The 27904-nt window shown below is 43.2% G+C and overlaps 1 protein-coding gene across 1 annotated transcript in view; it reads left to right on the top strand.

Moving 5' to 3' along the window:
• ITGB7 (integrin subunit beta 7) overlaps positions 1-27904 on the top strand; it is a 786164-nt gene that overhangs the window by 580887 nt on the left and 177373 nt on the right. The window contains exon 11 of the mRNA XM_069230944.1: positions 18260-18459. Coding sequence (XP_069087045.1) covers positions 18260-18459 — 200 coding nt within the window. The remainder of the gene's footprint in view (positions 1-18259; positions 18460-27904) is intronic.

The raw sequence follows: 27904 nt of genomic DNA, 5'->3' as shown, positions 1-27904 counted from the left end.
ATAAAGTAGGGAAAATGACCACAGGCACACTAAGCTCCCACCAAGCAAAAGCAAATAGCTATGTCCCAGGGGTGGGCACCCTGGGACATAGCTGGAGCTGACCTGGGGGCTGGCGATCCCCAGGGCCTCACTGGCTCCTCATGGGGGGCAGTGTGGCCCCCCTCCAACGTTACACAGCCCAAGGGAGGTGGTGGCCCCCAGGGCATTCTTTTTTTTTAAAGCTCCGGGGAGGTGGTGGTCCCCGGGGCTGTGAGCAGTCCATGCATCCCCGCACCATATTTCTGTGAAGCAGCAGGGAGCCTGTGGACCCCAGGGAGGTGGGGGTCTCCAGGGCTATGGGGGAGCACACAGCCATTCTGCATCAAATAAGACAGTAGCCCTGCTGAGGTGGTGGTCCCCAGGACTATGGGGGACGTAGCCCCTCTGCATTGCATTTCATAGTAGCCCCGTGGATTTGGTCCACCCAGGAGCTTGAGAATGATAAAGCGCTTTTATTTTATTTTTATTTTTTCGGCGAATCCGCTGCGAATGGTGGTGAACATTTTTAAAAGAATGCCTTTTTGCTCTGGGGTCGGTGCCTCTGGGACCCCAGCACCAGAGCTAATGGGTCAGGGTAACTATACCCTGGCCCCTTTTGGGGGGGTTTGCACTTTTTTCCCAAGTTTGCAGCCAACACTTCCTGGTTTGTGGTGTTGGTAGCCAATCAGATCTCAGCACGAGATCGGAAGGGGTTGCGAATTGAGAATGCCCTCCACCCGTATTACTGCAATCTCAGGTTTAAAATCAACCACAGAGCCACGCACAAGGAGCAATTAGTCTTCAAAGGTGGATGGAAACAATACAAAACAGTGACGCATTTCAAACAACAGGTCTTGATCATGGCAAAACTATCCTACTTTGCTGTTGTGTGTATTTATACCCTTAAACCATCCATCATTTAGTGTACTGAATGTGCAGGTGCTTGCTGGGAAATGTAGTTTTTAATTTTTCATACTTCATAGTCTCAGGTATCATTCAAGTAATATTTGATCATAATTTTCTTGTATGAAACACTGCATATTCGACTGATGCAACTTGAATTAGAAAATAAAACAAAATTGTCTCACAGTGTCTGGTTCACCAATGTGATGCATTATGGAACATTTAGTAAGGGATAACACGGACTGTTAAAATTACAAGTAGTGACTGTGTCAAATGGAAAATTATGCATTGTCAGACATTGGGTTTCTGGTTGACTGGGGTGTGAGCCCAAGTCAAGCAGCAACCACAATCCATGTCAGAGTAAGGCACAAGCAAACTCCAAATTAACTGTGTTCAGCCCCCTGGTAGCTTGGCACAGAATAGCCAGGCTTAACTTAGAGAAACTGTGTATTTGTGCAATACTTCAAACAGTAATACAGTGAAAACATCACACAACAAGATCCCACACCAAGTTAGAATATTAGAGTAAAATGACAAAAATCCAATCAGTAGAAATGAAGGTTTGAACCTTTAACGAATTAGTGAAAAATAGCGCCAAAGAGCACGAAGCATGAACTCAGGATTTCTGTTCAGCTGGACCGAGTCAAAATTACACTTTCAGGCAGACCGTGATGGAGCGCAACCAGAGACAATCACCAGGTTGGGCCTGCTGAAGTTTACCTGCTCAAGTTTGTGCCAAGAGTCCATCCGCATAGAAGAGGGCTGCAAGGAGCAGGGAGAGTGTCGTTGGAGATGTGAAAACCCGGCCGACATAGTGGGTGGGTGTTGCTGCAGCTTCAGGGTGGCAGTCCCCGCAAGCAGTCGATGCTGCAGTGCAAAGAGTTGGGCTGATGGACCTTTGCGCTGATCTGAACTGTGAGCAGTAAAGTCTCAGTGCAAACGGGCAAGTTTGCAGTTGTGAAGAGTCCAAAAGCTTGATTTCAGCACTATTGAGCCACACCAAGGGTCCAGGACCTGAGACGCACCACTTGGTAGTCAGAAACGTGATGCAGCTGGGTCCAGCTGCTGGTGCAGGATTTATGGGGAGCCTTTTATGTCCGTGAGGCTCAGATCAGGAGGCTAGCAGACCAGTCCTTTGGGTCACTCTGAGGTCCTGGGTTCAAGATAAAGTTGCAGGCCCTGTTCCTCTTCCTCAGGCAGGAGGGCAACAGGCAGCAGGGCAGCATTTCTTTCAGAGCAGCAGTCTAGCACAGTGGCATTCCTTTCAACAGCACAGAAGCCCTTCTTCCTACCAAGTATGCACAGATCCAGAAGTGTACTGAAAAGTTGGTATTTGAGGACCAGTATATAGGCACAGTTGTGGCTCTGAAGTGGGGAGAAACATCTAGAGGCATGCCTTTGAAGTGCATAGATTTCCTGCCTTACTGGCCCTGGCTCCAGAGGAACTACTTGGGTATGCAGCCCTTTGTGTGGAGACAGGACACAGCCTATTCCAGTGTAAGCAGGGCTGGGCCCAGCTCCTCCCTCCCATCCTGTCAGTGATGGCCCATCCAGTCACACCTAAGCTCCCAATTGTGTGTGGCTATCCAGGAGGAATACACAAGGCCCAATTGTCACCCACACCCATTCATGTGACCCAGACCAGACACAGGCTGCAGGCACCAAATGGCTAAGGCAATAAAATGCCAACTTTCTAAAAGTGCCATTTTCATAATTGCAATTTAAAATCTGAATTCAACCTGTGTTAGGATTTAAAATTGTGAGTCAAAAGACACAAACATGAAGGGATCACTTGTTCCCATTTGGAAATTGCACACATATGTAATAAGGTAACTTTAATGTTACCCTATTGGAGAGGTATATCTTGTAGTAGTGACAAACAAATTTAAGAGTATTTCACTGTCAGGATATGAAAAACCTTTAAAAGTATAGGTCCTAATTTTCAAATACATTGCACCTGCCCTCTGAGCTGTCCAGGGCCTACCCTGTGTAACCGTAACCTGTGTGTATTAAAAAGGAAGGTTTGGGCTTGGCAAAAGGCTTATTTTGCCAGCTTGAAATGGCAGTTTAAAACTGCATACACACTCTGCAATGGTAGGCCTAGGAAATACTTAAAGTGCTACTTAAGTGGGTGGCACACTCAGTACTGCATGTCTACCAGCAGCATTTAATTTACAGGCCCTGGGCACAGGTAGTGCCACTTTAATAGGCACTTGCAAGTAAATTAAGGGGCATATTTATACTCCGTTTGCGCCGAATTTGCGTCGTTTTTTTCGCCGCAAATTTGACGCAAAACTAACTCCATATTTATACTTTGGCGTTAGACGCGTCTAGCGCCAAAGTTCATGGAGTTAGCGTCATTTTTTTGCGTGAACACCTTCCTTGCGTTAATGATATGCAAGGTAGGCGTTCCCGTCTTAAAAAATGACTCCGATGCATATGCGTCGTATTTATACTCCCGGGCAAAAATGACGCCCGGGAGTGGGCGGGTCTAAAAAACCCGCATTACCGCCGGATTTTAACACCTGGGTCAGGGCAGGCGTTAAGGGACCTGTGGGCTCAGCATGAGCCCAGAGGTGCCCTCCCCTGCCCCCAGGGACACCCCCTGCCACCCTTGCCCACCCCAGGAGGACACCCAAGGATGGAGGGACCCACCCCAGGGACATTAAGGTAAGTTCAGGTAAGTTTTTTTTTTTTTTTTTTTTGTGGCATGGGGGGCCTGATTTGTGCCCCCCTACATGCCACTATGCCCAATGACCATGCCCAGGGGACATAAGTCCCATGGGCATGGCCATTGGGCAAGACTCCTGTCTTTGCTAAGACAGGAGTCATTTCAATGGGGGTTGGGCGTCGTAAAAAAATGGCGCAAAACGGGTTGAGGCGATTTTTTTGCCTCAGCCTGACTTGCACCATTTTAGGACGCCCATACTCCATTTTCCCCCTACGCCGGCGCTGCCTGGTGTACGTCGTTTTTTTCCACGCACACCAGGCAGCGCCGCCGGCTAACGCCGGCTAACGTCATTGAATTAATACGGCGCCCGCATGGCGCTTCAGAATGGCGTTAGCCGGCGCTAATTTTTTTGACGCAAAACTGCGTTAGCGCAGTTTTGCGTCAAAAAGTATAAGTATGGCCCCAAATATGCCAATGGGGTGTAAGCCAATGTTACCATGTTCCAAGCAGAGAGCATAAGCACTTTAGCATTGGTTAGATGTGGTAAAGTGTCCTTAGGACAGCAAAACCAAAGGCAGCAAAATCAGGAGGTCTGTTGACAAAACATTAGGGGAAAACCATGTCAAGGATTCCAGGTCATGCATGAATCAAATACATCTGTAACTAAATGGGTCTACATTATGTCCTTAAGGACACAGTATTCTTCTCTTTGCCACTTTCCACCCTTTGGTGGACTGCATCTTTGTTGCTCACTAATTGGCAAGGTTAACATTATGGGGGTCATTCTGACCCCCGTGGGCGGCGGGAGCCGCCGTATGGCCGCTCCGCGGTCGAAAGACCGCGGAGGCCATTCTGGCTTTCCCGCTGGGGTGGCGGGCGACCGCCAGAAGGCCGCCCGCCAGCCCAGCGGGAAACCCCTCCCCACGAGGAAGCCGGCTCCGAATGGAGCCGGCGGAGTGGGTATGTGCGACGGGTGCAGTGGCACCCGTCGCGAATTTCAGTGTCTGCAAAGCAGACACTGAAATACAAAGTGGGGCCCTCTTACGGCGGTGAGGGGGTCGGAATCCCCCATGGCGGCGCAGCAAGCTGCGCCGCCATGGGGGATTCCCAGGGCAGCGGAAAACCGGCGGGAGACCGCCGGTTTTCCTGGTCTGACCGCAGCCAAACCGCCGCGGTCAGAATGCCCTGCGGGGCACCGCCAGCCTGTTGGCGGTGCTCCCGCATCCCCGGCCCCGGCGGTCCTTGACCGCCGGGGTCGGAATGACCCCCTATGTCTTTGTGGACCTCATATTTCTCCCAATCTAATGTTTCCGCCCTCCAGTGAGCTAAGTCTTTGTTGTGAGAGCAATGATTCAGCAATTGGGTATGGCTCTGGGCTCTTTCCAGATGAGCAAAAAGTTTCTCATCCAGGTTACGTCCACATTGCAATTTAGTCATCAGTCTTATCATGTATCTCAAATATGTCTGCAGCAGTTTGAGGATTCAATACTCCCCTCTTTCGTGTTTGTTTACCATGTTGCTATCAAAATATTGTGATGCGGAAGAATCTCCATCATGTGTCATTTCATAATGTCTTGCAATTGGATAGTTAAGGTCCTTGTTTGTGATCACTCTGAGAAGTTCTAAAATTAGTTTTAGCAATGGGCATGTCATACCCCTATACCTACACATGTGAGATTACATTAGCACTGGAAGATGTACATCACAAAAGATGTCCTGCGTCTGATTAAACACCCCTTGCCTTTGTTCCTATATTTTTTTCACACTGTTACTGTTTTTTCAAGCAAAGCACTTGTCAAATTTACAAGTAGTGCCTCAATCCAATTTTCTTGATTTGAACAAAAATGACTATGTGAGATCATGACGCCAATAGACGGTGCTTTCTTGTAGGACATCAATGGCATACCTCCTACTTCTTCCACTATGTCCAGGCCAATCTTCAAGAGGTTCAAGTGTTTTCTGTAAAGATTTTTTATTTGCCTCCTTTTTTGCTGAAGTTTAGGATAACCCTAACTTTATTGTCAATGTCCTCATCCTCACGAGGTTCTATTCTTTGCTTTTTGGTTAACGGCAGTCCCTCTGTTTTTCTTATTTTTGCTTTGAGCCATGTGTGTACTTGTTCAGGTTATCCTCACTTTAAGAACCTTTGCTTAGTTTGTAAAAGGTGCACTTGTGTCTCTTCCTCTGTGGAAAAGTTCAGTCTGGCTCTCAACATCTCCCCGTAGAGGATTCTCTATTTGAAGTGGTTGTTATGGTGGCTTGAGACATGAAGCACAGTGTTGGTGGATGTTTTATTCCTATATAGTGTTGTTTGTAACTTGTAACATACAATAGTGTCATGCTATTCAACTTTTCTTTGCTTACATTGTACTGTTGCAATGTTAACTCACATAAGTATTTTAAAAATGTATTTTCTGTCCCATTCCACATTAAAAACAGGTCATCAGTGTGGGATAGACTTACGAATTCTTATTAACTGCTGTCCATAGATGTTATTTTTTCCAAAAGTGAGGTTCACAGAGCTGGGAGAGAAAGAATTTCCCATCATGGGCCCACACACTTGATGATATATTTGCTTTATTACCAGAAAATAGTTGTATATAATACCATCACTAGTAGGACCATCTGAGTGTATAAAAATTTGCTCAGCAGATTGGTTTTGAGAAAGAATCGTAAAGCTTCGAGGACTATGTTATGTTAAATAGATGAGTAGAGAGCAGTCACATCCATTGTGATTAGCAGGTAATTCCCATCCCAAAGTGTGTTTTGTACTGCTCACAAGAAATCTGTAGTACCACTGGGAAATTAGTAAATATTCTTTTCTAGTGTGCCAGGAAAATATATACATACTCAGAAATATTTTTAAGATTGAGCTCGTAGCCGAGACAATCCTTCTCCGTGGCTGTCTGAGCTATTTGTGAATCGAATGAAGAAAACAAATAGTAGGCATAACTTGACTCGAGACCATGAGATATGTCACGTCATCTTCATTGAAAAATCCCTGCACCATACATTCATCTAACATATTTCCAAGTATTTGTTTCAGTTCAGCAGTTACATCTGTATGCGCTTTTCAATAATACTTCTCATTTTAGCTTTGTCTTTGGGACTCTGCTAAATAGTGATATTTGGCCTATACAACTACATTTCCACTTTTGTGTGCCTTTTTGTGAGAAAGTCTCGATCTGATTGTAGCATCTTCCAAGCCAGTTATTCTGACTTAGTTAATTTCTCTCATTGTTGTCCCAAGTCCATTTTATATTTTCTGTGTTTCTGAACATGTGTTCACAGAGGAAAAACAATCTTATTACTAGGCTGTAAACCAGGACAAAATTTAGATTTCTTTTTTCAACCACTGACACTGTCAATCTGTTGAATATTATGGCCATGAAAGTTGAGAATATTGCCTTCCAGGTCCAGCTGGTACTATATTGCGTTTAGGATGAAGAGAAATAGCATATCTACAGTTTTCAAGTTTCCATTAAAAAATTGTTTACTGTTGGCCACATATTCTCTTTTTCACATTTTACAATGTTTGAGAAGATTCACTTTTCTGACAAACCTGTGTATGTCAATTTTAAGATCCTCTAGATCACCATAATCGGTAGGATAAAATCATAAGCCTCTCTGGGCACACTTTTCCCATCTTTTGTGAGAACTCGTACTGAAAGAATTACTACTACAATTTCTAACTATTCTTGCTTCTCACCATTTGCTTCCGACTTGGGCCTCCTTTTTGTTGCATTTCTCTCCCTTCCAGTCCTCGTTTTTCTGTTTGTTTTTCTTATTTGCCCTTCTCTTTCCTCCTTTGTTGGTCCTCTTTGGCACTTCTGTGCAATGTGCAGAAGCCTCATTTCCTCTAAAAAGGAGCACCTTGTGGTGCTATTGTCATGTTCTGAGGAGCATCCTTCCTCTGATGAGTCGGTCTCAAAGTTGCTCTGAGTTATCCACTTAACTGTAACTTATCAAAGTTTCTCACTGTTTCATGCTATCAAACTTCTTTGCAAAGGTATAAATTCACACACATATTGTATATATATATATATATACACACATATATATATGTATATACACATATATATATATATACACATATATATATATATATATATATATATATATATATATATATATATATATATATATATATATATATATATATATATAAAATCATCATTGTGTCATTGAAACGAGTCTTTTTCTTTCAGTTAAGGAGCATTCACATTTATCAAACCTCTCCTCTAATTTCTATAGAAGGACTTTACTGTCTCCTTTGTTAACCTTTAACACTGGTTCCACCGAAAAGATTTCCTTTTCCAGCTTATCTGTCTCAATTTTCGCATATTTTGTTATAATGTCCGTATTCCTTTGGGTGCATAGCATGTTGTTGTCTTTTCAACGGAGGTACAGTTGTTGCTGGGCATCGGAAAAAATCGAAAGTTCTCTAGGGACCCTGCCTACTTCACTACATTTAGTTAATGTTTTGATATGCCATCATTTGTTAATTTCTTTCCTCCTTAATTTCTCAGGATGTCTTATTTTATTTCTCCAATCATTGCCATTTTCTCCTTCTATACCTTTCTAAGTACCGTTGTATAAATAGAAGGGTGTCCCTAATCCTTTTTTTCCCTGCAGGTATGCATCCTTTGTAACAGTTTTGTAACAATTGTTTTGCAGTTAGATTGAATGGCCCGAGTGTGGACCTAAAGATAGTACTTATAAATGTGCTTTGTGAATTACACAAGTGGTAAACTTAGACGTTTGGTCTAGGTTCAGACCAAACGTCTAAGTTTACTTTTGTGAGTCAGGCCATCTGTATTCTGTGTGTTTGTCAGATGGTTCTCTTCATTGTCATATTTTTCACACACAACACTTGAGTAGGTCCTTGACTGGGTAATAAGCCGGGCTCTTTAGGTTCCAGTTTCCACACTCACAAGAAAGGCTAAGATTGCAGTAAACGGTCTTAACTTGCGGCAGTTTGCAGAAAGAAACCTACCATTCAGACTAATATAAGATTCATTGTGTCCGTGTTTATGCTCAACCAGCGTCGTGCAAACTGACCCCTGCCACCTCTTCCTTACTCCTCTGGCATGTGGGCTTTGTGGACTCTGCCGCATGCAAACTCACGTGTAGGCCGCAACTGTAGCGCAAAGGACAGGACAGGGACACCAGGTATCACTGGGCTATCTGTGGATTGGCCTCGTGCGACCACTCCTCCCCTTATTTATTCCTTCGGGATGGGAAAGAGCTACATATTATATTGTAAGGACCGTGAAGCTCTTTACAGGCTTCTGTACTTCTCAAGAGAGTTCGTATTCGAGCTTTCCTTCAGGCGCGTCAGTCTCTGGCATGATTTCCGCAGGTATTAATGCAACCTCAGGTTTACGATCAACTGTGAAACCGCGCACGAATGAATGCTATATTTTTGTTCTTCAAAGATGGAAATAAACAATAGAAAAAGGCTGACATGTTTTGACCAAGACGTCTATATCACGTTACAATAGTCTTAATCCACTGTTGATGTATATTTATAGACTCAAAAAGTCCATCATGTAGTGCATTGGCCGTGCAGGTGCGTGTTGGAAGATGTACTTTTTCATTTTCCCATTTCATAGTCTCAAGTAATTGATCACAATTTCTTTCGTATGAAACATTGCATATTTAATTCATGCAACCTAGTGCGGTATAACGCAGACAGTTAAAATTATATTTAGCTACCATGTCGACCTGAAAATTGCCTCTGAATCAAACAAATATGAAATGAATGAGTCTGCATGAAGTCCGTGAGGACAAAGTAATCTTCCTTGAATCATATAGGCTTCCCTCTGGTGGACTGCATTTTTCTCGCAATGTACATTAATTGGGGCTGTCAACATTATGCCTTTGCGGCCCTCATTTTCTTTCTAAATCCATTTTTTCTACCCTAAGGTGGGCTAAGTCTTTGTTTTGAAGTCAACGGTATAGTGAAGGGGACTAAGCTCATAGGAGGGGCCGTATTATATAAGCACCCAGGGGGCACAAATGGCATTTGAGCCCACTTTTCGTGCCCCCAGGGATCTTTATTATACACTTGTGCGGCCCCTTCTGTAATACTGATAGTGCTGGTGCACATATAGCACCAGCGCTATAAGCAGAGGGTGTTAACTCAATTTCATTAGGGAGTGGCCCCATTCAAATGAGGGAATGTCTTTGCCTTGTCGCTTGCGCTGTATTACCGGTATGGATGCAGAGGCAAGGATGCCTTTAAAAAAAGGTGGCACACTTAGAGTGCGCCTTCTAAAGGCAGCTCTCTGGGGGGAGAAAAGAGGTCCCATGGACCCCTCAGACATACCATTGCAGGCAGGTGCAGTCACTCACTGCACCCACCTCCAAGGCGATCTCTAATCCCCCTTAAAAGTGCAGGTGGCTCGCCGTCTGCACAGGGAAACACGAAAGCAGATTTTAAACAGCTTCTCCATATTTCTCTTAAATCTGCTGCCCCGAAGCCAGCACCAGTTCGTGGCTTCCCTGGGGGCAATGCGTTCAAAACAGTATATCGTACCCTCTTCGTTTGGGCTGGGCACACCTTTTGAAAGGTGCCTTTGGCGCAAACAAGGAGAGTGCGCCATATTCTGTAATACAGGCCAGATGCACAAAACAGTTCCTGGTCCTAGTTATGACCACCTGGTGATTTCATTTTCAGTCTTATAGTGGATTTAGATTTTTATAGCGGCTCTTCATTCTTATTTGAATGCAAATAACCAGAAGATCTTGTCTGTATATAATGAATACAAGCATTTAAAAAAATACTGTATGCAATCTTTACCTCTTTGGTAGGCAAGTGGGGACTTACCCATACTAGGGAAATGTAAAATAATAAACTTAATTGCTCTGTCTGTGGATTCAAAGGACCCCTCTTCTCCCCACCTGCCATAATAATCAACCATAACTTCTTTTACACCTTAGTTTATTCAGGATGTTTATTGTTGTTGGTGGGTTTTTTGCTTTTGTGTGTTGGTATTTAATATTGTTTTATGCATTTATGGTAGTGAACATCTTGGCATTATGCTGGAGAACTGATAGCATGTAGTGGTAGGTATAGTGGTGTATGATGTTGGTTGCTTGGGTATATGATGGTGGGTGTGTTGGTGTACAGTGCTTTTTTGCATGGACTTATATGGTGGGTGCTTTGGCCAGGATATCAGGTGTGCTGGTGATAACACTGGTGCTGATAATGTAAATGATAGTAATGATGTTGGAAATAATTATACTGTTGGTGAATGTTATGGTAATGATGTTTATAGTAATGGTTGTGATTGTGGTACCTAGAACCTGTAGTTATTTAAACTACTGATTACTTGATGCAATTGACTCTCTTGGAATTCTTCCCACAGGTCCTACAATCATAATGGCTAATACATCATTACCTAATGGTTACCTGTTGAAACTGCAGGTCCTTATTGTCAGGATGTTATGGGAATTCAGGTCAGGGACTCCATTGCTAACCCCATCCATTACTCTTTGAGACAAATAAGATCTGCAATGAACTCCAGAATCTGAAGAGACTGCACAAGAGAATGAAGGCCAAGGAAGATAGAAAAGAAAAGAAAGCGTCTCGGACCACTGACACCAGGAGCATGCGCTGGTTGATAATATGCAAGAAGAACCCTTAGGATTCAATGGATTGACTGGTAATCCCCACAATCCTATAAGAAAAGGTACCATTAATCTAAATATACTTGTGTACAATAGCATAGAATGGCTTAAAATATCAGTAGTATGGCTTACCAGGATATGGGAGCAGAGAGGACACAACTAGCCGCAAAGCGACCAGGATACAGTCCAAGAACTGAATAAGAAGCCCCTCCTTCAATAGTAAAGATGACGGGAGCCAGGATGTCTTGGAGTGCTTGAAGTTGAAGCAGGAATGCCAGAATCACATCAAGTAAAGCTCAGTATCTATGGAAGGAAGAATTAAGCTGCCCTAACCACCCGAGGGAATCAAAGGGGAGCAAAAGGAAAAAGGTGCAGGGAATGCAAACACTGTGAACTATGGGACCAGAATAGATAACCTATTAACTGCTGTGGCCAGGCCAAGTTTACTGCTGTGACTGGTGCTTAAAGTCTTCCCAGTTCTTACTGACTCAGAAGTGTGGGGAACCTTCCACCTCTTTCTAGGATGTCCTGTCCTTCCAGGATGTTCTGGCTCTTCTGGAATGTTTTGGCTATGTCCACTTTGCCTGGAAGTGCTGATCTGAGTTACCCTCCTTCACCTTTCCAGCTGCCACTTGACACAGTCTCCAAGGCGTCAATAGCAAGCCTTTACTTTGGAGTCTGAAAAATGTATCCGAGTTCCTGCAAAAATGGACAGGATCCTTTGAGAGCACAAGATCCAAGATTCCTCACACCGACATAATACACCAAATATTATACACCCACACACTCCCTTCACCACAAGGTCACACACAGACTATGACACAGCCATGCACCCACCACCACACTCCCATACATCAACCAGCCAAATGCACAGACAAGCCATCAGATGGCCACATATCCAACACCATTCGTCGGCACACTCATCATTAGAAGCCCACAGAGCCACTGTCATACACACAGATCTGTTATACACCCACCATCATATACCCACACATTATGATCTCTCTGTGTAGATATTTAAATTTAAAGATGAAGCATTTGTATTTATTGTCATATGGTTTGCATGGCAGATTTACAAGCTACAGTTTGCTAATCTAACCCTAACCAGCGACTTTCAGGAGTATTTCATTTTTAATTTGTAAGCATAACTGTACCTTAACTGTGTTTTTAAGTGAATGTCAGGTTTTTAAACACACATTAAGGTCTTACGACTTAATGATTCTTCATGAGGCCATGCTCGGCCTAAATTAGGTAAACTTCCTATGACTACATGAAGATGGGGCTTGTCAGGAACACAGTTCACTTAAGCATTGCAATCATTTTACTTCTTGTCTTTCTGCGACATACTGTTTGTGTAGCATCCAGTTCTACAGTCAGCTGAAGGAGTCATAATGTGGATGAGTAACACATTGGCAGTGCCACCCTTGCTCTGGCAGCTTGATAACCTAGCAGTTGGGATCACTGCCTTTGCAGTTCTCTCACAATATTTCCCTCAAGGGCCATTGCTGCATGGCAGAGCGTTCTGCTCACGTTGTGTCACTCAAATGCATTGCCCTCTCAAGGCAAAGCCAAGCGTCATCACCATATGCCACAGATTACACGTGCCACCATATTTCTGTGACAGCCCAGCCCTTATAGGGGGGCACAGCTGTTCTTTTGTGTGACCTCTTTGAGATATTAGCTTATCAGTTTCCCACACTTCTGGACTCCTAGGTTTGAGACAGTTCCAGAGGTCAAAAGAAATTGAATTCTCAACATCCAGTTGATTTCATGTTCTGACATCATGCCTCATAATGTACAGTGAGCCAGGGATCCGAACCAGGCCTCCACACGTAGGGTACGATTCCCCCAGCAAATGTAACAGTCAGGGGGAGGCCAGGTTGAAAGTCAGATTGCCTCCACAGAGCCTCCACTAGTCGAGCACCCCTCCAGGGGGAAGACAGTGATAGGGGAGGTGGGGTGGTGAGCCTCAGGCAGCAGAAATCGTAGGCAGGGGCCACAGTGGGAGAAACTCCAAACTCCCAGGCACCCAACCAGCTATGGCAGCAGTAATGATGACCTCTTTCATCTTGTCTGGGCCCTCGCATGGAGCAAGTTGTTCAGTGGTCAGTGTCAGGGCCCTGAGATGGCCCCAAACCACTCAGGTCCCCCAAGAGTGGCCCAGGCACCACAACGGCAATCCAGGCAGCCCTGGAGCCCTCACTCTGGAGCCCACAGGGTGCAGCAGGCACTTGCGATTCACACAGGAGTTTCCCTCTCAAGTCACTCACCCGTTCCCCCTCTCAGCACAGGCCTTCAAGGAGCTGGAGGCCCCCTAAAGCACCGGCTCACATATGCATGCAATGTAGCCCCATCCAGGTCCAGGCACCAAGCATCTCCTCGTGCCAGCTGGATGGGACACAGCGCCACTCTAGGGCTGCCTAGGCACCGTCCTCGCCTCGTACTGTCCGGTCGCCACACGTATCTGAGCACTGCAGCTTGGGCAGGAGGGGCATGAAGATTCCATTGCAGCGTATCTCCAAGCACCTTGCCGTGGCTCCCAGGACAGTGGCAGTTACCGGCTGCTGCTTCCAAGGGTCCACGTGGCATGGAGATCAAGAGGGGTAGAGAGCTGAATTGGACATCTCCCAGCAGCTCGATCAGTGCCCCAGGTATCTTCCCTCTCCTCAGGTACCAACGGGGGAGGAAAAAGGGTGCCATCATGTTAAGATGCCTGCAGATTTCCAAAATGTGCCTAGGGAGCTAATCTAAAACACCACCCTCATCTTGACCCCCCAGGCCACACCCCTGTGGTTCTTGTTTTTAGAAAGTGTGTTTTGGTGGTGGCGTGATTTTGTTTTCTAGACTAATTATGAGGTATTATTTGAACTTTTAGCAGATGTATTATTAGTACGGTGTTAACTGTATTAGGACAGCAATAGTGTTGTGTGTCTATATCGTAATACTCATCCAGCAAGTGGAGATGGTGGTTGAGAGTGAGTTGCTAGGCTGTATTGCTTTCGTAAAGTAGACGTGTAATAAACAAAGATTTGCGAAGCTGTGAAGAGAGCTATATTGTTAATTTCATTTGTGTGTGTTTCAATTAAAAAAGTGTGAGTTAGGGGTGGCGGTGGAGCATGTGGGTTAATTTTTAAGGCTCTAAATTGTTCAATGGATGAGAGATGGGTGAATGAGTGTTGTTGTGTTGAGGTATTTGTGGTAGGTGTTGGTGGAGATAGAAAATAAGGGTGTAAAGTGAGTTTATGGTGTGTATTTATTGTTTAGTCACAAGAGTAGGAGTGGGGGTTTGTTTCCTGAATTGTGACAGAATGAACTTGTGTTTGTGTGAGAGTTTGACGTTCTGGTGTGTATTATGTTTTGTTCTTTTTGAGGGGTGAGATGAGATATTTATGCAGTGAGTTTCTGTGAATGATTTGGTGTGAAGTACTGTTGGTGAGTGGAAGTTGAATGTTAAAGGTGGTGGTGGTGTTGTGCATTGAAGGATTGTATGTGGTGTGTGACAGGAGATGGAAAAGTGTTATAAGTGTTTGTATTAGATTAGGTAGCAAGAAGAGGTCATATGGCTGGTGGAGTTATGGATTGTTTAGTTGTGTGTTTTTGGTAAAAAGAGGAGGAGGGTGTTGGTGGATGATATGAGAGCAGGTTGATAATAGGGTTGGCGGTGATGGAATAGGGCTTGTTATAAGTAGAGAGGAGAGCTGGTGTATGACTAGGGAGTCTGTGTTCATTGGGATTAAGGTTATGTATATTGTGGGTTTGCGTTGTGTTGGTAATTTGTGGGTTTGATAATGGTATAGGACAGAGTGGCAGTTTGTGTTAGAATGAAGATGTCGTAGTGTAGTGTGGCAGTAGGGGTAGAAGGGTGTAAACATGAGGTGTGTGGTGTTTTGTATTGGTTGTTAAGACTGTGAAATGTAGATAGGGTTTGTTTGTTGTAAATGAGTAATTTGCATTTGCTAAGACATGTCATTTTGTTAGAGGATGTGGATGGCTTAAACTGGTGGCTGGTAAATGGAGAAAAGGGCAGCATTTCTAGCTCTAGGCCATACCCGGCCTGAACAGGCCCAAACAGGCAACTGTCCTTGTCCTGTCTGTCCTTAGCCACGACACCCAGGCTCAGACGCCTTGAGCCCTAAGGTTAAATAGCCCTAGTGATCAGATGGCCTTGGGCCAATGGGAACCCTAGCCCTAAACCCTAGAAATAATGGGAGCTTTGGTCCTATTAACCAATCACAATCCTAGCCCTAAAAACTAATCAAAACCCAAATCCTAAACCCTAGGTCCAATAGCCCCGTGAGTCAATCTGAACCTTAGCTCTATCAGCCAATCAGAACGCAGACCCTAAGCCCTGGGTCCAATAGAAACCCTAGCCCTAGGAACCAATCAGAGCCAAGCCCTATCAGCCAATCAGAACCCAGACCCTTAGCCCTGGGTCCAATAGAAACCCTATCCTTAGCAACAAACTGGAACACAGAGGCAGCAACCACAATTAAGAAGCACTTTTCTAGCTAAAAACAAGTGCTAAATACATTTTCCAAACACTATTTAACCCCAGAACAGATTAAGCAGACTCAAAACACTCTGGTGAGGTTTAAGTGTGTATTTTGCCTTTATAGCTTGTAAAGGGGGTGGGGTGCCTTGTAGTAGCCTTAGCACATTTTAGGGAAAAACCTGGACAGAAATTTAAACAGTCATGGTTAGAATAAAACAGCAGTTTAAAAAGACAAATTGCACAGAAACTAAGAGATAAATTTAAACACTCACAGTTAGAGAAAAAGAACAGTTGCACAGTTTTATACAGCACTGCACAAAGTCTGTGTTCTTACCACCTTCCTTTGTTCTTGTTCACTGGGCTGTTTAGGGCTTAGAGAAGCAGGGGCTACAAACCTGAGGTGGCTGTTGTTGGGGTTCCTCCACAAACTTAATAGCCTGTGCAGGTGTGAGGGGAGTGGTCAGGCCTGCTCGCTCAGATGCCCCCTGTGGGCCAATCACTAAAGCATAAACTGGTGTGCAGGGGGCAAGGAGGTGCTTTCAAAGTCACAATCTCCTTGCATACAAACAGGCACAATACACACTTTGTAGGTCCTGCTGAACCCTTGCAGGTAACGCCTAGTTCTAAAACCACTAAAATACTGCCTTTCACAAACTTCAGGACTCAAAGGGCCATTTTGTTGCACTAAGAAAAAGCACTAAACAGAGAATTCCTCTTCTTTCATAATTCAACCGTAATTTCATGGAATTCATAGGTTATTCTTTGTGATTTTGCTACACAGAACTACCAAGCAATAGCACTCACTCCCCTCAGTAAAGTTATAGTTTAAAACTGAGTGTAATTCTGTTCAGTGTTTTTTGTTGAAGCAGGAAGCAAAGCTGCTTATGGAAGTTAAAACGGAAAACTCTTGTTATTTGATCTCCCGTTTATTTCTGCCTAAAACACCTCCACCCACTGATGGACAGACCTGCATGAAGCTCATACATGGCAACATTTTCAAACTGGGAAGTGGCAGATTTTGAAAACAAAATTGGAGGAATGTATCTTCCCTATTGTCCTATATGAAGCAGGGGAAAATTTAGACCAGAGACTCCTTATATAAAGCTGTTATTTCTGTCAAAAACCTGGAGTCTCCCACCTGAATTGGTTCTATTGAGTGCATGGAAACCTGACATCCCAAACCTAGATTAGATGTACAGGTTTCTTGCAAATTTGTGAAATGGGACAAAATAATCATATTACCATTTACCTTTGATATAAAACACAAATATTTTAATGAAGATCCCACGATAAGTTACAATGACAAAGGAATGCAAAACGTTTGTACAGGACACCGTGAAGGATATGGGAGCTCTTTCTATTAACAATGTTCTGACCACTCAGATGAGTGAAACAAAACTGAAATCGTAGCTCTCAGAAAAGATGTCACTAAGTCAGTAGGGGATCTTAACAACAATATCCTAGATGAAATTAAATTTCAGGTTCATACATCTTTCACAACAAATCCAACTTCTTGGCAAGGATTCAAATGCTGGAAGAGAAATAGCAGGAATTGCCACTACACATTACATTTTTTAAGAGAGACTCAGAAGAAGTATTATTCATAATCCTATCACTTCAGAAAAGCTGCAAGAGTATGGCAAAGTGTTTCTTTTTTTAGATTACCTTTGTCACAAATGGCATAGACCAAAGCAAGTTCTTGAAAAGCAGCCTGTGGATCATAAGAAAAATAAACATTGCTGACAGTCATAAAGTTTACATTCTTATCTGGTTTTACCTCAAATTCAATAAAATATTAGTACATTGCAAATCTTTCAATATAGACATTCAGTAGGCCTTGGTAAAGCTTTTTATGCAAAGTGACTTTAAAAATCACTAAGAGAAAGTGGCAAATGCAGCTGTAATACGTGTGTTTATTTCACATTGCTGGGCACAAAGGCCAAATTCTACATGCTGTATGATTGCTTGCAATATTCCTTCATTAGGATGACATTGTTTATTATTATTAGAGCTGATTCATCTAAGGCAGGTGTCTCCAACAAGTAGCTTGTGAGCTACCACTAGTTCTCCAGCTACCTGTGAGTAGCTCTCCCGTATGGAGGCAAGACGCATTTGCTTGGTTGAATTATTATATGTATACTAAAATTAAAAATCATGTATTGAAGATGAAAATGTGTTTATTTTTGGAATTCATAATATGATGTTTGGAAAAAAAATGGTTGACTGTTCAAAATGTATTTAAAAGCTTTTTTTTAGAGTTGGAGAGGTTTATCACTCATACTATTACCTTAGAACCAGGGGGTTGCAGCTAGGGCTTTTAGGTATTCCAAATTGTCAAAGCCGTGTTTTTTTAGTGCTGGAAATCCTTCTCATGCACTAATGTGATCACTGCTGACAATCTTGGGTGGGGTGCCCACTATTACATCAACATTATTAGTAGCCCTGGATGATTATCATTGAACATAAGTAGCTATTATTGCAGAAAAGGTTGGGTATCACCGATCTAAGGAGTTTAAAACCTCTGGTCTCTATCTGCACAGGTCAAATTCGATGTTAGTGTGCAAGCTCCAGCAAGCCTGTGCCAGCAGGACGTGCAGAGCTTCAGGATTAAAGTGCTCGGATTCAACGAGGAGCTAAGTGTTGAGGTGAAAATGGTGTGCGACTGTGACTGCGAGGACGAAGAACCGTTCTCAAGAAAATGCAGCGGAGGACACGGAAACTTCAGCTGTGGAGTCTGCAGGTATCCATCCTATATTACTGTTTTCATGGCCTCTATCACTGAGCATCTGGATAACTGGATCAATCAATGCACAAACTTTGGTATTTGGTGTTGTAATCCTAAAATGTTCATAACATCTGGAAAAAGATGTAAAAAATTGAAAACTCAATCAGTAATACTGCTTTTTGGTGATTGATTGACAACATTTTTTGTGAGCATTAAGATTTCATGGTTTCTCGGCAGAAGTCTTATAAATCTCATCTAAAGGAGGTGTGCTGTTAAAGCCCTTTTAAAGGTGGAAAACTTGATTGAAATGTTAAGTGTTCAGGCCCGTCCAAAAAGCAGATCCCAGAACAGTGATCATTAAACTCTGTAATGAGGAGCCCCCACACCGCCCATTTGTTTGTGGTGAGCCCCCCTCAAACTTTGCCAGATAGTGAGGTGGGATGGTAATCCACTGACAAACTCATTTTTCAATTCTGGCTCAGCGGAGATTGTACTGTCTCTCTAATGACACGGGTTTCAGCCCCTTCCTTGGTTTCACTCATATGTTCCATGTCTTCTCTTTTCATTGCCTCTTCACTCTCTTGTTCATGGCACTCATCACTCCCTCTCCATTCTCAGCTTATACAGGAATCACAGCACACCTCCTTTTTCACTAACTACATTACTTCCCAGATACCCCAGACTGCCTCTCTCGCTCATCACTGTTCACCTCTCGCACCAGCTCCCATCACGCCTCCCATAAGTATCCAACCCACTCATCAGCGTCCACCTTTTCGATCACTACACAGTTTCCCACTACTGTCCAGATCTAGTATCACTGTCCACCGCTCGCTTCAATAAACCTTCTGCTTTCAGTGTCCGTCAGTATCCATGTCCCTGACCACGTCACAGCTCACTGTGCACCTCTTCTGTCACTGTCCATTTCTATGCAGTGACCACTTCCTACATGTGCCCACCTCTTCTGTTCTTCCAACCTTTCCCATTGCTGTGGAGCACTTCAGGGTCGACCTAGGACAGAAAATAGGCACGGGCACAAAAAATATATGTGGACCTAATTTGTGATTCAGTTAGCTAATGCCGACATTTGCAAATAGCCCCCTCTGTTATATTCCCAGCTGTAATCACTACCGCCGCTGATGTCTCTAACAATGTATTAGTGCTTGGGTAGAGGTGATCTAGCATGTGACTGGTTCTTCTTTTTTAGTGCTATCAGCCTTACTGAGGATGAATTAACCACTTAGGTTTTCCTGTATTGCATTTAATGACGCCACTATACATTAATTATGAGCTGTCTTCTTGCAACTCATCTAGGTCTCAGCCCTCCTCAACCCTTTAACTAAACTCCATTGCTGAGGTCTTCTGGCAATGTTTCCTCAGAACTAGCACAAGTCTTCCTAAAAAAAATAGCCAAAAACAAGCTTAGGCCACACAATTATGGTGATAAACTGTCATTACTTGCAAGTCACTTCTTTTTGAGCTTTTTACAGGCAGTTGGACTTACTTCGAGTCCACTTCAAAGATTTTAAAAACTGACTGTGGGTTGCATATTTCTTTGTGGTAGGACTCATGCCCCCCTTAATATAGCCCCAAGGCCCACAGAGGGGCGCACCCCACAGTTTGCAGTCTTCTGCCCTAAAGGAAAGCGCTACCAATTTTTGTTTCCTTTCTAGCCCTGGAAGTACACTGCACTTGTTTGTCTTGATTGCTGAGTTTTCGAACCAACTAGAGAGAGACCGTAACAAGAAATTAGGGAACAAGAGGACTGATGCCTTTAAACACTGAACAATCCAGTTTAATCCAAGTTCGGCCTAAACGGAATTTGGAGCAAATACTTCTAGTTTGAGAAACATAGAGCTTTTGTTATTGTTTGGTGGACAGTTTACTCAACCAGGGATGGTGGTGTTCACCGTCAGCCAAACTCGAGGTTCGTTCCACTGCTTTATTTACAGTCAATAAAACCACCAAGTTTCCAAAGGCAGAGCCTATAATTGCATTTCTGCTGAAAACCTATGAGCGACAGCCCAAATGATAGTGGGCCATCGGTTAAAGTACCTCAAACCATTTAGGGCAGACATAGTAACAAACGTTTTTTTTCTGTTTGGAGCTGGAGGGACAGCGTGGAATTCCCAAACAAGAAAACAAAGAAATGATCCACAGTGAAAGGAAGAAAACTGCCAGTGTGTCAATTTGTTTATTTTTTCTTTTTTTCAACAACAAACTCCTTCTATGGGATTTTGCTTTTGAAAAGCCAAAACCTTTGCAGTGCAAGAGCATTTGCTGTGTACAGAGATGGGCAAAGTGCGCTCTGGACCAGGGCACCCAGTAGCATAAAAAAACTTGAGGAGGCCCTCCTGCAAAGTACATGGAGGGGCCAACTTTTCACATGGACCCAGTCAGGGGCCTTCCTCCCCTGCACAGTGCACTGTGCTGAGGGGGCCCCCTGGAGCTTGGAGGCTGCAGGGGCCTTTGTGCACCACTGGGGGCACCAACCTTTCAAGGAGGCCCCTCACTTAAGCTTTTGGGACAGTCCCAGACTCTCTAGAGTTTTAAAATAATCTGTTTGTATACTTACCTTTTTAGGTCGCAGTTTACATTTTGAGAGTTTCTGAAAGTTGACCTGATAATGCATCCTGACCAGCTTTTTATATGGTTTGTAACTCACGTTTTCTGGGGTTCAGTTCGTGGCCTTTATTTGCATTAGTCACCCTTCTGTTAATTCCTTCTTGCATATCAAAGTTTCTTAGAAGCACACTGGGACGACTACCAGATACCTACAATCCTGCTCCACTCCCCTTGTGAGAAAGTATATGAAGAGCCTGGATCGGAAGTGATAGCGCGTCAGAACCTTGATAAGTAAACTTGCAAGGAGACACGCCTAGGCGGATGGACCTTTGGACTACATTCGGGGACTTCCCAGTACGCGATATCTGTTTGGCATCACAATCAGTATGACAATAACTCAATTAATATTCACAATAACTAATCATTAAGCTAATCAATAACACTTAATAAGAATCAATAAAAGTGAACACACCATGACCTCTCAGTCATGAATTACCACACCAATTTAGTTAACTGTTAGGATATTTATTTCCCTATTGGTTACAATCTAAAGTAATGTCCGTTAGTCTCAATAGCAATTCATCTCATTTGTAACTCTTCAAACTTTGTAATTAGAACACACTTGATCAATTCATAGAGAATATTCATTCAGCATTCACACAATATTAGTAAGAAGCAGCTTAGCAAAGTCTCATTAGTTCAAGATTCAACAAAGCAAGAACGCAGTCATTTGTCTATTTGCGTCAGATACTAGTGAGCACCTTAACTAGCCTCTAATTAGCATCAGCATATTGGGCTTCATGCGAAACAATTACAATTATCATCAGATAGTTACCCCTCCAACGAATCAGCGTCAGTCTTCGTCCTCAGGACATCAGTCGATTCACCATCAGCAAAGATAGGGTAGGACAAAGTGTCAGTATGGTATAGCTAAAGGATAAGGCTCTTCCCTCATATGGAAGAGAAGTAAGTATCAGTAAGGACTTAGATAGAGGATGGTTAAAATATCAGGAAGAATAAACGGCAAAGTCTCAAAAGACTAATGACAAAGTATGGCTTAGAGTAGAATGTCCGAATAATGGCTGATTTCTCCTCAGGTCATGCGGTTATATCAAAACTGTCTAATTTACTTCTAATTCCTCATTGGATAATATATGGTGCATCATTATCTCTGTCCAATAATTCTCCACGCACCATTATTGATGTCTTCATTGGTGCAATGTCAGGTAAGAAAACTTACACTTAACGCTCCAGTCAGTAGTTACCTTGTTTTCTCCTACTCCAGGCAGCCTTGCACCTGTTACGAATTACACTGTTGCATTCAGCAAGAATGTCTCCTTGAGCAAGTCGGGTCCCATGAGAAAGAATTTACTATGGCTACACACACATATCTAGCTTCTGGAAAAGTACAGCTTCGTGTCCTTCAGGAAGACAGCACATTGCACGTTAGAAAAACACAGTTTAATATGAGACCAGGCAGCTAGGCCCAGACCCTCGCTAACTAAGGCCTAGTAATTAATTTAGCAAAACCCAATTACATAACTCTAATTATGTTATGCTAATACAAATTCAAACATTAGTACATAATTAGTTCATCATTAACGAGTTTCATTAGTCTTCGTATACATTGGTGGCCACTGCCCGTGGGCACATTATAGACGTGTGTATTATTTTCTACGTTAACACATTTTCTATGCAGTTTCATTACAGAATATATTGCAAGCTTTTTATGTTAATATTGATTTTAAAAGACACACTCCAACAATCCCTCCTCTGATGACTCTTGTCATCACACAAACCTTACCCCAGAAATTTTACATTTTAAAATTCTCTCATCTCAATTTCTTCCCTTAATCTTTCCCCCGTTGATTTTGCCCTGAATTATTTTTCCCTTCGTTTTTCTTTCCTCCTCTTATTATTTTTCGCCACTTTCGATTTTATTCTTTTAGTAATTTTACAAGCCACCCACAATCCGAATAAGCAAGCTAGAACAATCAATATTCCCAGTATTATTTTTGACAATATCCCATGCCAAATTGCCAATTACTAAACCAATTTCCCACTGAAGCAAGTCCTTTCGCAACCTTTTCCCAAACACCTGGTTCTTTCAACTCCTTCAAGTCTGTACTATCCCTACTTAAGTTAGTAAGCATACTTCTAATCTCATTATTATTGTCCAGTATGTAAGCACAGCAGTGACGCTTATTAAGCATCCTACAAACTCCGCCATTTTTCGCTAAAAAAATGTCTAAAGCAAGCCTATTTTGAAGAGTCATAGCCCTCTCCGCAGCAAGTTTAGTATCCATCAGGAGTATAGCCCCTGAAAAGTTTGTCAGCATGTCATCCACAATAATAGACAACTTTCAAATCTTTATGGAGTTTAAGATAACTCCCACTGAAGAAATTATCGCCCCAAATATGTCTCCTACTACACCAGCAGCAGTCTCTCTTTTCTGTCTATTACGATGTAATTCAGCCAATTTCGGAAACTTTTTAAAATCCTCAAGTTGATATATCTTTGGGAAAACTATCCCCAAATAACATGTCCCATACCATCACTTTGGAAGATGGTAAGAAGCATTAAGTCCACATATATAATAGACCCCAGGGAGTGCTGGATCCTGTCCATTTAACATGAACGTCCATTTACCCTGAAACAAAAACACATGCCTACATTCACTCGTTCCCCCACACACATTGTCATAATATGATTTCGGCCTAGATATGCAAAGCTTACCTACGTGTAGTGCATCTAAAGCTAATTTCCCCTGTTCCCTAATTGCACTATAAACCTCACTACTAGCAAAAGCTCGCTGCTGCAATCCTTTCTCCAATTTACCCTTCAATGAACTTCTTCTATCTTCAGTGTGATCTAAAAAGCTTTTCTCCAAAGGTGTAAGCAAACATGTCAAATTATTGCGGTGTGCATAAGATGTACTAATTGTTAAGGTCGCCTCAAAGAATCCTTTAACTAACTTTATTGTATAGTACTTAGCTACCCCATTTAAATCCTCTATGATAGGCACATAAGAAAACACGAGATCATGGTTGGAATAAAAATACTGAATCTCTTCCTGATTATAGAATCTTGTTAGTAACAGACTACAACTTTTCTCATATGTTAAAGGCAGACTATGAGAGGTCAACCCTTCTTGTACCGAAACAGGAATCTGTGTACACACAAAACAATCTTTTGCATCCATTGTGTCAACATACTCACTCAGCAAGCCATTGAAAACATTAGTGGATAGTTCCCCATTTGCATTAGTTCTCTCATGCAAATATTTTGAATCCTGCATCAAACCTCTCCCAATCTGTTAGTGCAGTGGTAGTCTAAAAAATTGTAGCATTGTTAGTTCCGCTTTTATCCGTTAGTGGCATACCCACAACCACAACTATGATGAATATCACACACACAACGCCCAAACCAACACCCAAATATTTACAATGCCTACTCCCTTTATCATCCCCTCTAGCGTTAGCCATGATCTGTAAAGAATCAGAAAGTGAAGGAATGTTAATTCAAACAACAACGGAGGACAGTTAGAAAAATGTCTTCTCTCTTTTTTTTCCACAGCAAAAGTCAAACAAGCAAGTATTTACAGCTTTCACTTTCTCTCCCAGGATCCTTGTCAATTCAGGTTAGCAGCTTGTCAAAATCGGGTTTCAAAAGTCAATACAAGTTATCAATGTCTCATCTGGTAAATTCTTAGTCTCTTTTCTCGCTTTTTACTTTAATTCAACTCTTATGCCAATTCAGTCTCTTGGGCCAGACTCGGGTACCAAAGTACTGACCTGGAATATCTCTATCAAAGCAAAGCGCCAAGAACTCTTGTTGCCATTCAGCTGACGTTGCATACGCCCATTCAGGACCCGCGTACCTTCTATTTGCTACTCTCTTTCTTTTCAACTCGTGATCACCTTGCAACTCTTCGTCACTCTGATCTTCTCTCCTTGTTGTATCAACCCCTTCCTCTATTGTATCTTCAACAACCACTTTCCCTTTCTTCACTTGCAATTCCGGCCACTTATCTCCTTTTAATGTCTCTCTGGTCTTCGATCTTTCCTGTGGCAACTCTTCGCCCTCCTCTGACTCTATGGTGTTTTCTCTTGATGGACCTGCAATTTGCTCAGGAGGAGTTTGGACACTGACTCTTTTCCGCCTCAACTCCTTCTGGGTCTGTCAGGGGTTCTCCTTCTGGGTCTGTCTAGCTCATTTCCATATTCGTCTGCTTCTGAGAGAACCTCCCTCTGACTTGGCTCTCCTGCTGCCTCAGTTGAGATAGGCTCACTGTTACCCCTCTGGGTCTCTTCTCCCTTGTCTCTTACTGGAGTGACTAAGCCGTTTTCACCGGGCTCTCCTTCTGTCTCAGTTCCCCTTTGATCACTCTACGGCCCTGAGACTTCCTTCTCTGTTGTTGGTACTTTCAACAACTCACCTTCCTCATCAGTTGGACACGTCACCTTTTTCGTGTGACTGGCATAGATCCAGTTTGGAATTCCCGCACACTTCACAGCAGTAGTAGTTGTTAATATCACTTGATGTGGCCCCTTCCAACGTGGTTCCAAACACGACTTCCTTACGTGTTTCTTGATGACAACCCGGTCACCAGCTTTCAGATTGTGTCCTGGATCATTTATCGGTGGCAGGGTGGTAGCTTCCACCTGGTGAGAAAAAGAGCAGACCACATCAGCCAGACCCTTGCAGTAGTCCAACACCATATCATTTGTGATATTCACAAGAGCATTCGCAGGCACTGCGGGCAGTCTCATAGCTCGGCCTATGAGAATCTCATGAGGAGACAGTCCTGTTTTCTTGTTACATGTATTTCTCATTGACATTAGTACCAAAGGCAATGCATCGGGCCATTTCAAGTTCGTGGCTGCACACATTTTTGCCATTCTCGACTTCAGGGTACCATTCATCTGCTCCACTAGTCCTGATGCTTCAGGGCGGTAACCACAATGCAACTTCTGTTCATTGTTCAATGCTGCACACAATAGCTTAACCACCTCGTTGTTGAAGTGACTTCCCCTATCTGATTCTAAAGAGATCGGAAACCCGAAACGTGGTATCAATTCCCTAAGCAGCAGCTTCGCTACTGTGAGACTGTCATTCCTACGTGTAGGGTATGCTTCAATCCAGTGACTAAAGATACACACAATCACCAACACATATCTCAACCCTCCACACACGGGCATCTCAATAAAATCCAATTGCATTCTGCTAAGTGGACTTCCTGCTCTCCCAATGTGGCTCAAATTCACAACTGTTCCTTTCCCCCCATTCATCTGTTGACAGATGATACACCTATGACAGAGCACTTCTGCAGCTTGTCTGAATTTTGGGTTAAACCAGTCAATTTTGAACAATCTGATCATGGCATCCCTCCCAATATGTGCTTGACCATGGTAAAACCTTGCAAACTGTGACAGGAAACTGTTTGGCAAGACCATTTTCCCTTCATCTGAGACCCACAAGTCATCTGGCCTTTGTACACATTGCATCTTGACCCAAGAACGCTTCTCATCTTTGCTAGCATGTCCCTGCAACAATCTCAATTCTTCTAACGTGTCAATCACCCTTAATGCGTAACTTGTGCAGGTCTCATTTTCTGTTTCAGGTAACAATTCCCACTGATCCTTAAATGATATACAGTTTAATGCGTAAAACCTTGCGACTTGATCCGCATATCCATATCCCATTGAAACAAAGTCCTGCGACTTCAGGTGAGCACTACATTTCACCACGGCAATTTCATGAGGTAACTGAATCGCGTACAACAACTCCTTAATTCTCTCACCATTTTTCACTGGAGAACCAGAAGAGGTCAGGAAACCCCTCTGTGACCATAGTTGGCCACAATCATGGACAATTCCGAATCCGTATCTGCTATCAGTATAGATAGTCACTCTCAGTTGGGCGGCAGCATGGCAAGCCCTAGTAACAGCAACCAATTCAGCCACTGGAGCAGAATATACTCTGTCAAGCCAAGACGCTTCCAAGATACCAGATATTGTCTATACAGCGTATCCGGCTCTCAGCACTCCTACTGAGTCTCTTAAACATGAGCCATCGACAAAGATAATTTTGTCATTTTGTTCCAATTGAGTATCTTTAATATCAGGCCTCGGTTTGGTGCACATTTCTGTTACCTCAAGACAATCATGTTCTACATCTTCAACATCTTCAACCTTTGTATTTTCATTTGGAAACAAAGTTGCCGGGTTCAACACTGTACATCTTTTCAACGTTACATTTGGTGACCCCAATATAATCGTTTCATATTTTGTCAATCTCCCATTTGTCATGTTGCGTTTTGGTACGGGTTAACAGGATCTCAACTGAGAGAGGGACCATGACTGTTAAAGGATGTCCCATCTCTATGCATTCACACTGTGTGAGGCTTTGACCAACTGCTGCTACTGCACCCAGACAATCCGGTAAGGCTACTGCAACTGGGTCCAAAGTAGCTGAAAAATATGCTCCTGGTCGGTTTACACCTCCATGGACCTGTGTCAGGACAGACAAAGAACAAGCATCACGTTCATGACAAAACAAAAGGCTTCGTGTAATCAGGCACACCTAGAGCTGGAGCCCTGCACATGCTCTCCCTTAACTCAGTAAACGCCTTCATTTCCTTCTCTGACAGCACTATGACATCTGGCCCTTCCTTAACTGTCAGTCTCACCAATGGCTTGGAGATGACTGAGAAATTCGGAATCGACTGACGACAGTAGCCCACCATTCCCAGAAACATTCTAACATCTCTCCGTGTTGTTGGGGGATTCATCTCTAAAAGTGCAGTCACTCTTTCCCTGGATAAATTCCTTGACCCATTCTCAATTTGATGACCCAAATACTTCACCTCTTTCTGGCAATATTGCAACTTCTTTG

This window comes from Pleurodeles waltl, chromosome 4_2, assembly GCF_031143425.1.
Source record: "Pleurodeles waltl isolate 20211129_DDA chromosome 4_2, aPleWal1.hap1.20221129, whole genome shotgun sequence".
Lineage (NCBI taxonomy): Eukaryota > Metazoa > Chordata > Amphibia > Caudata > Salamandridae > Pleurodeles > Pleurodeles waltl.
Note: the sequence above shows the minus strand (reverse complement) of the source record. Positions and strands in the feature narration are given on the sequence as shown.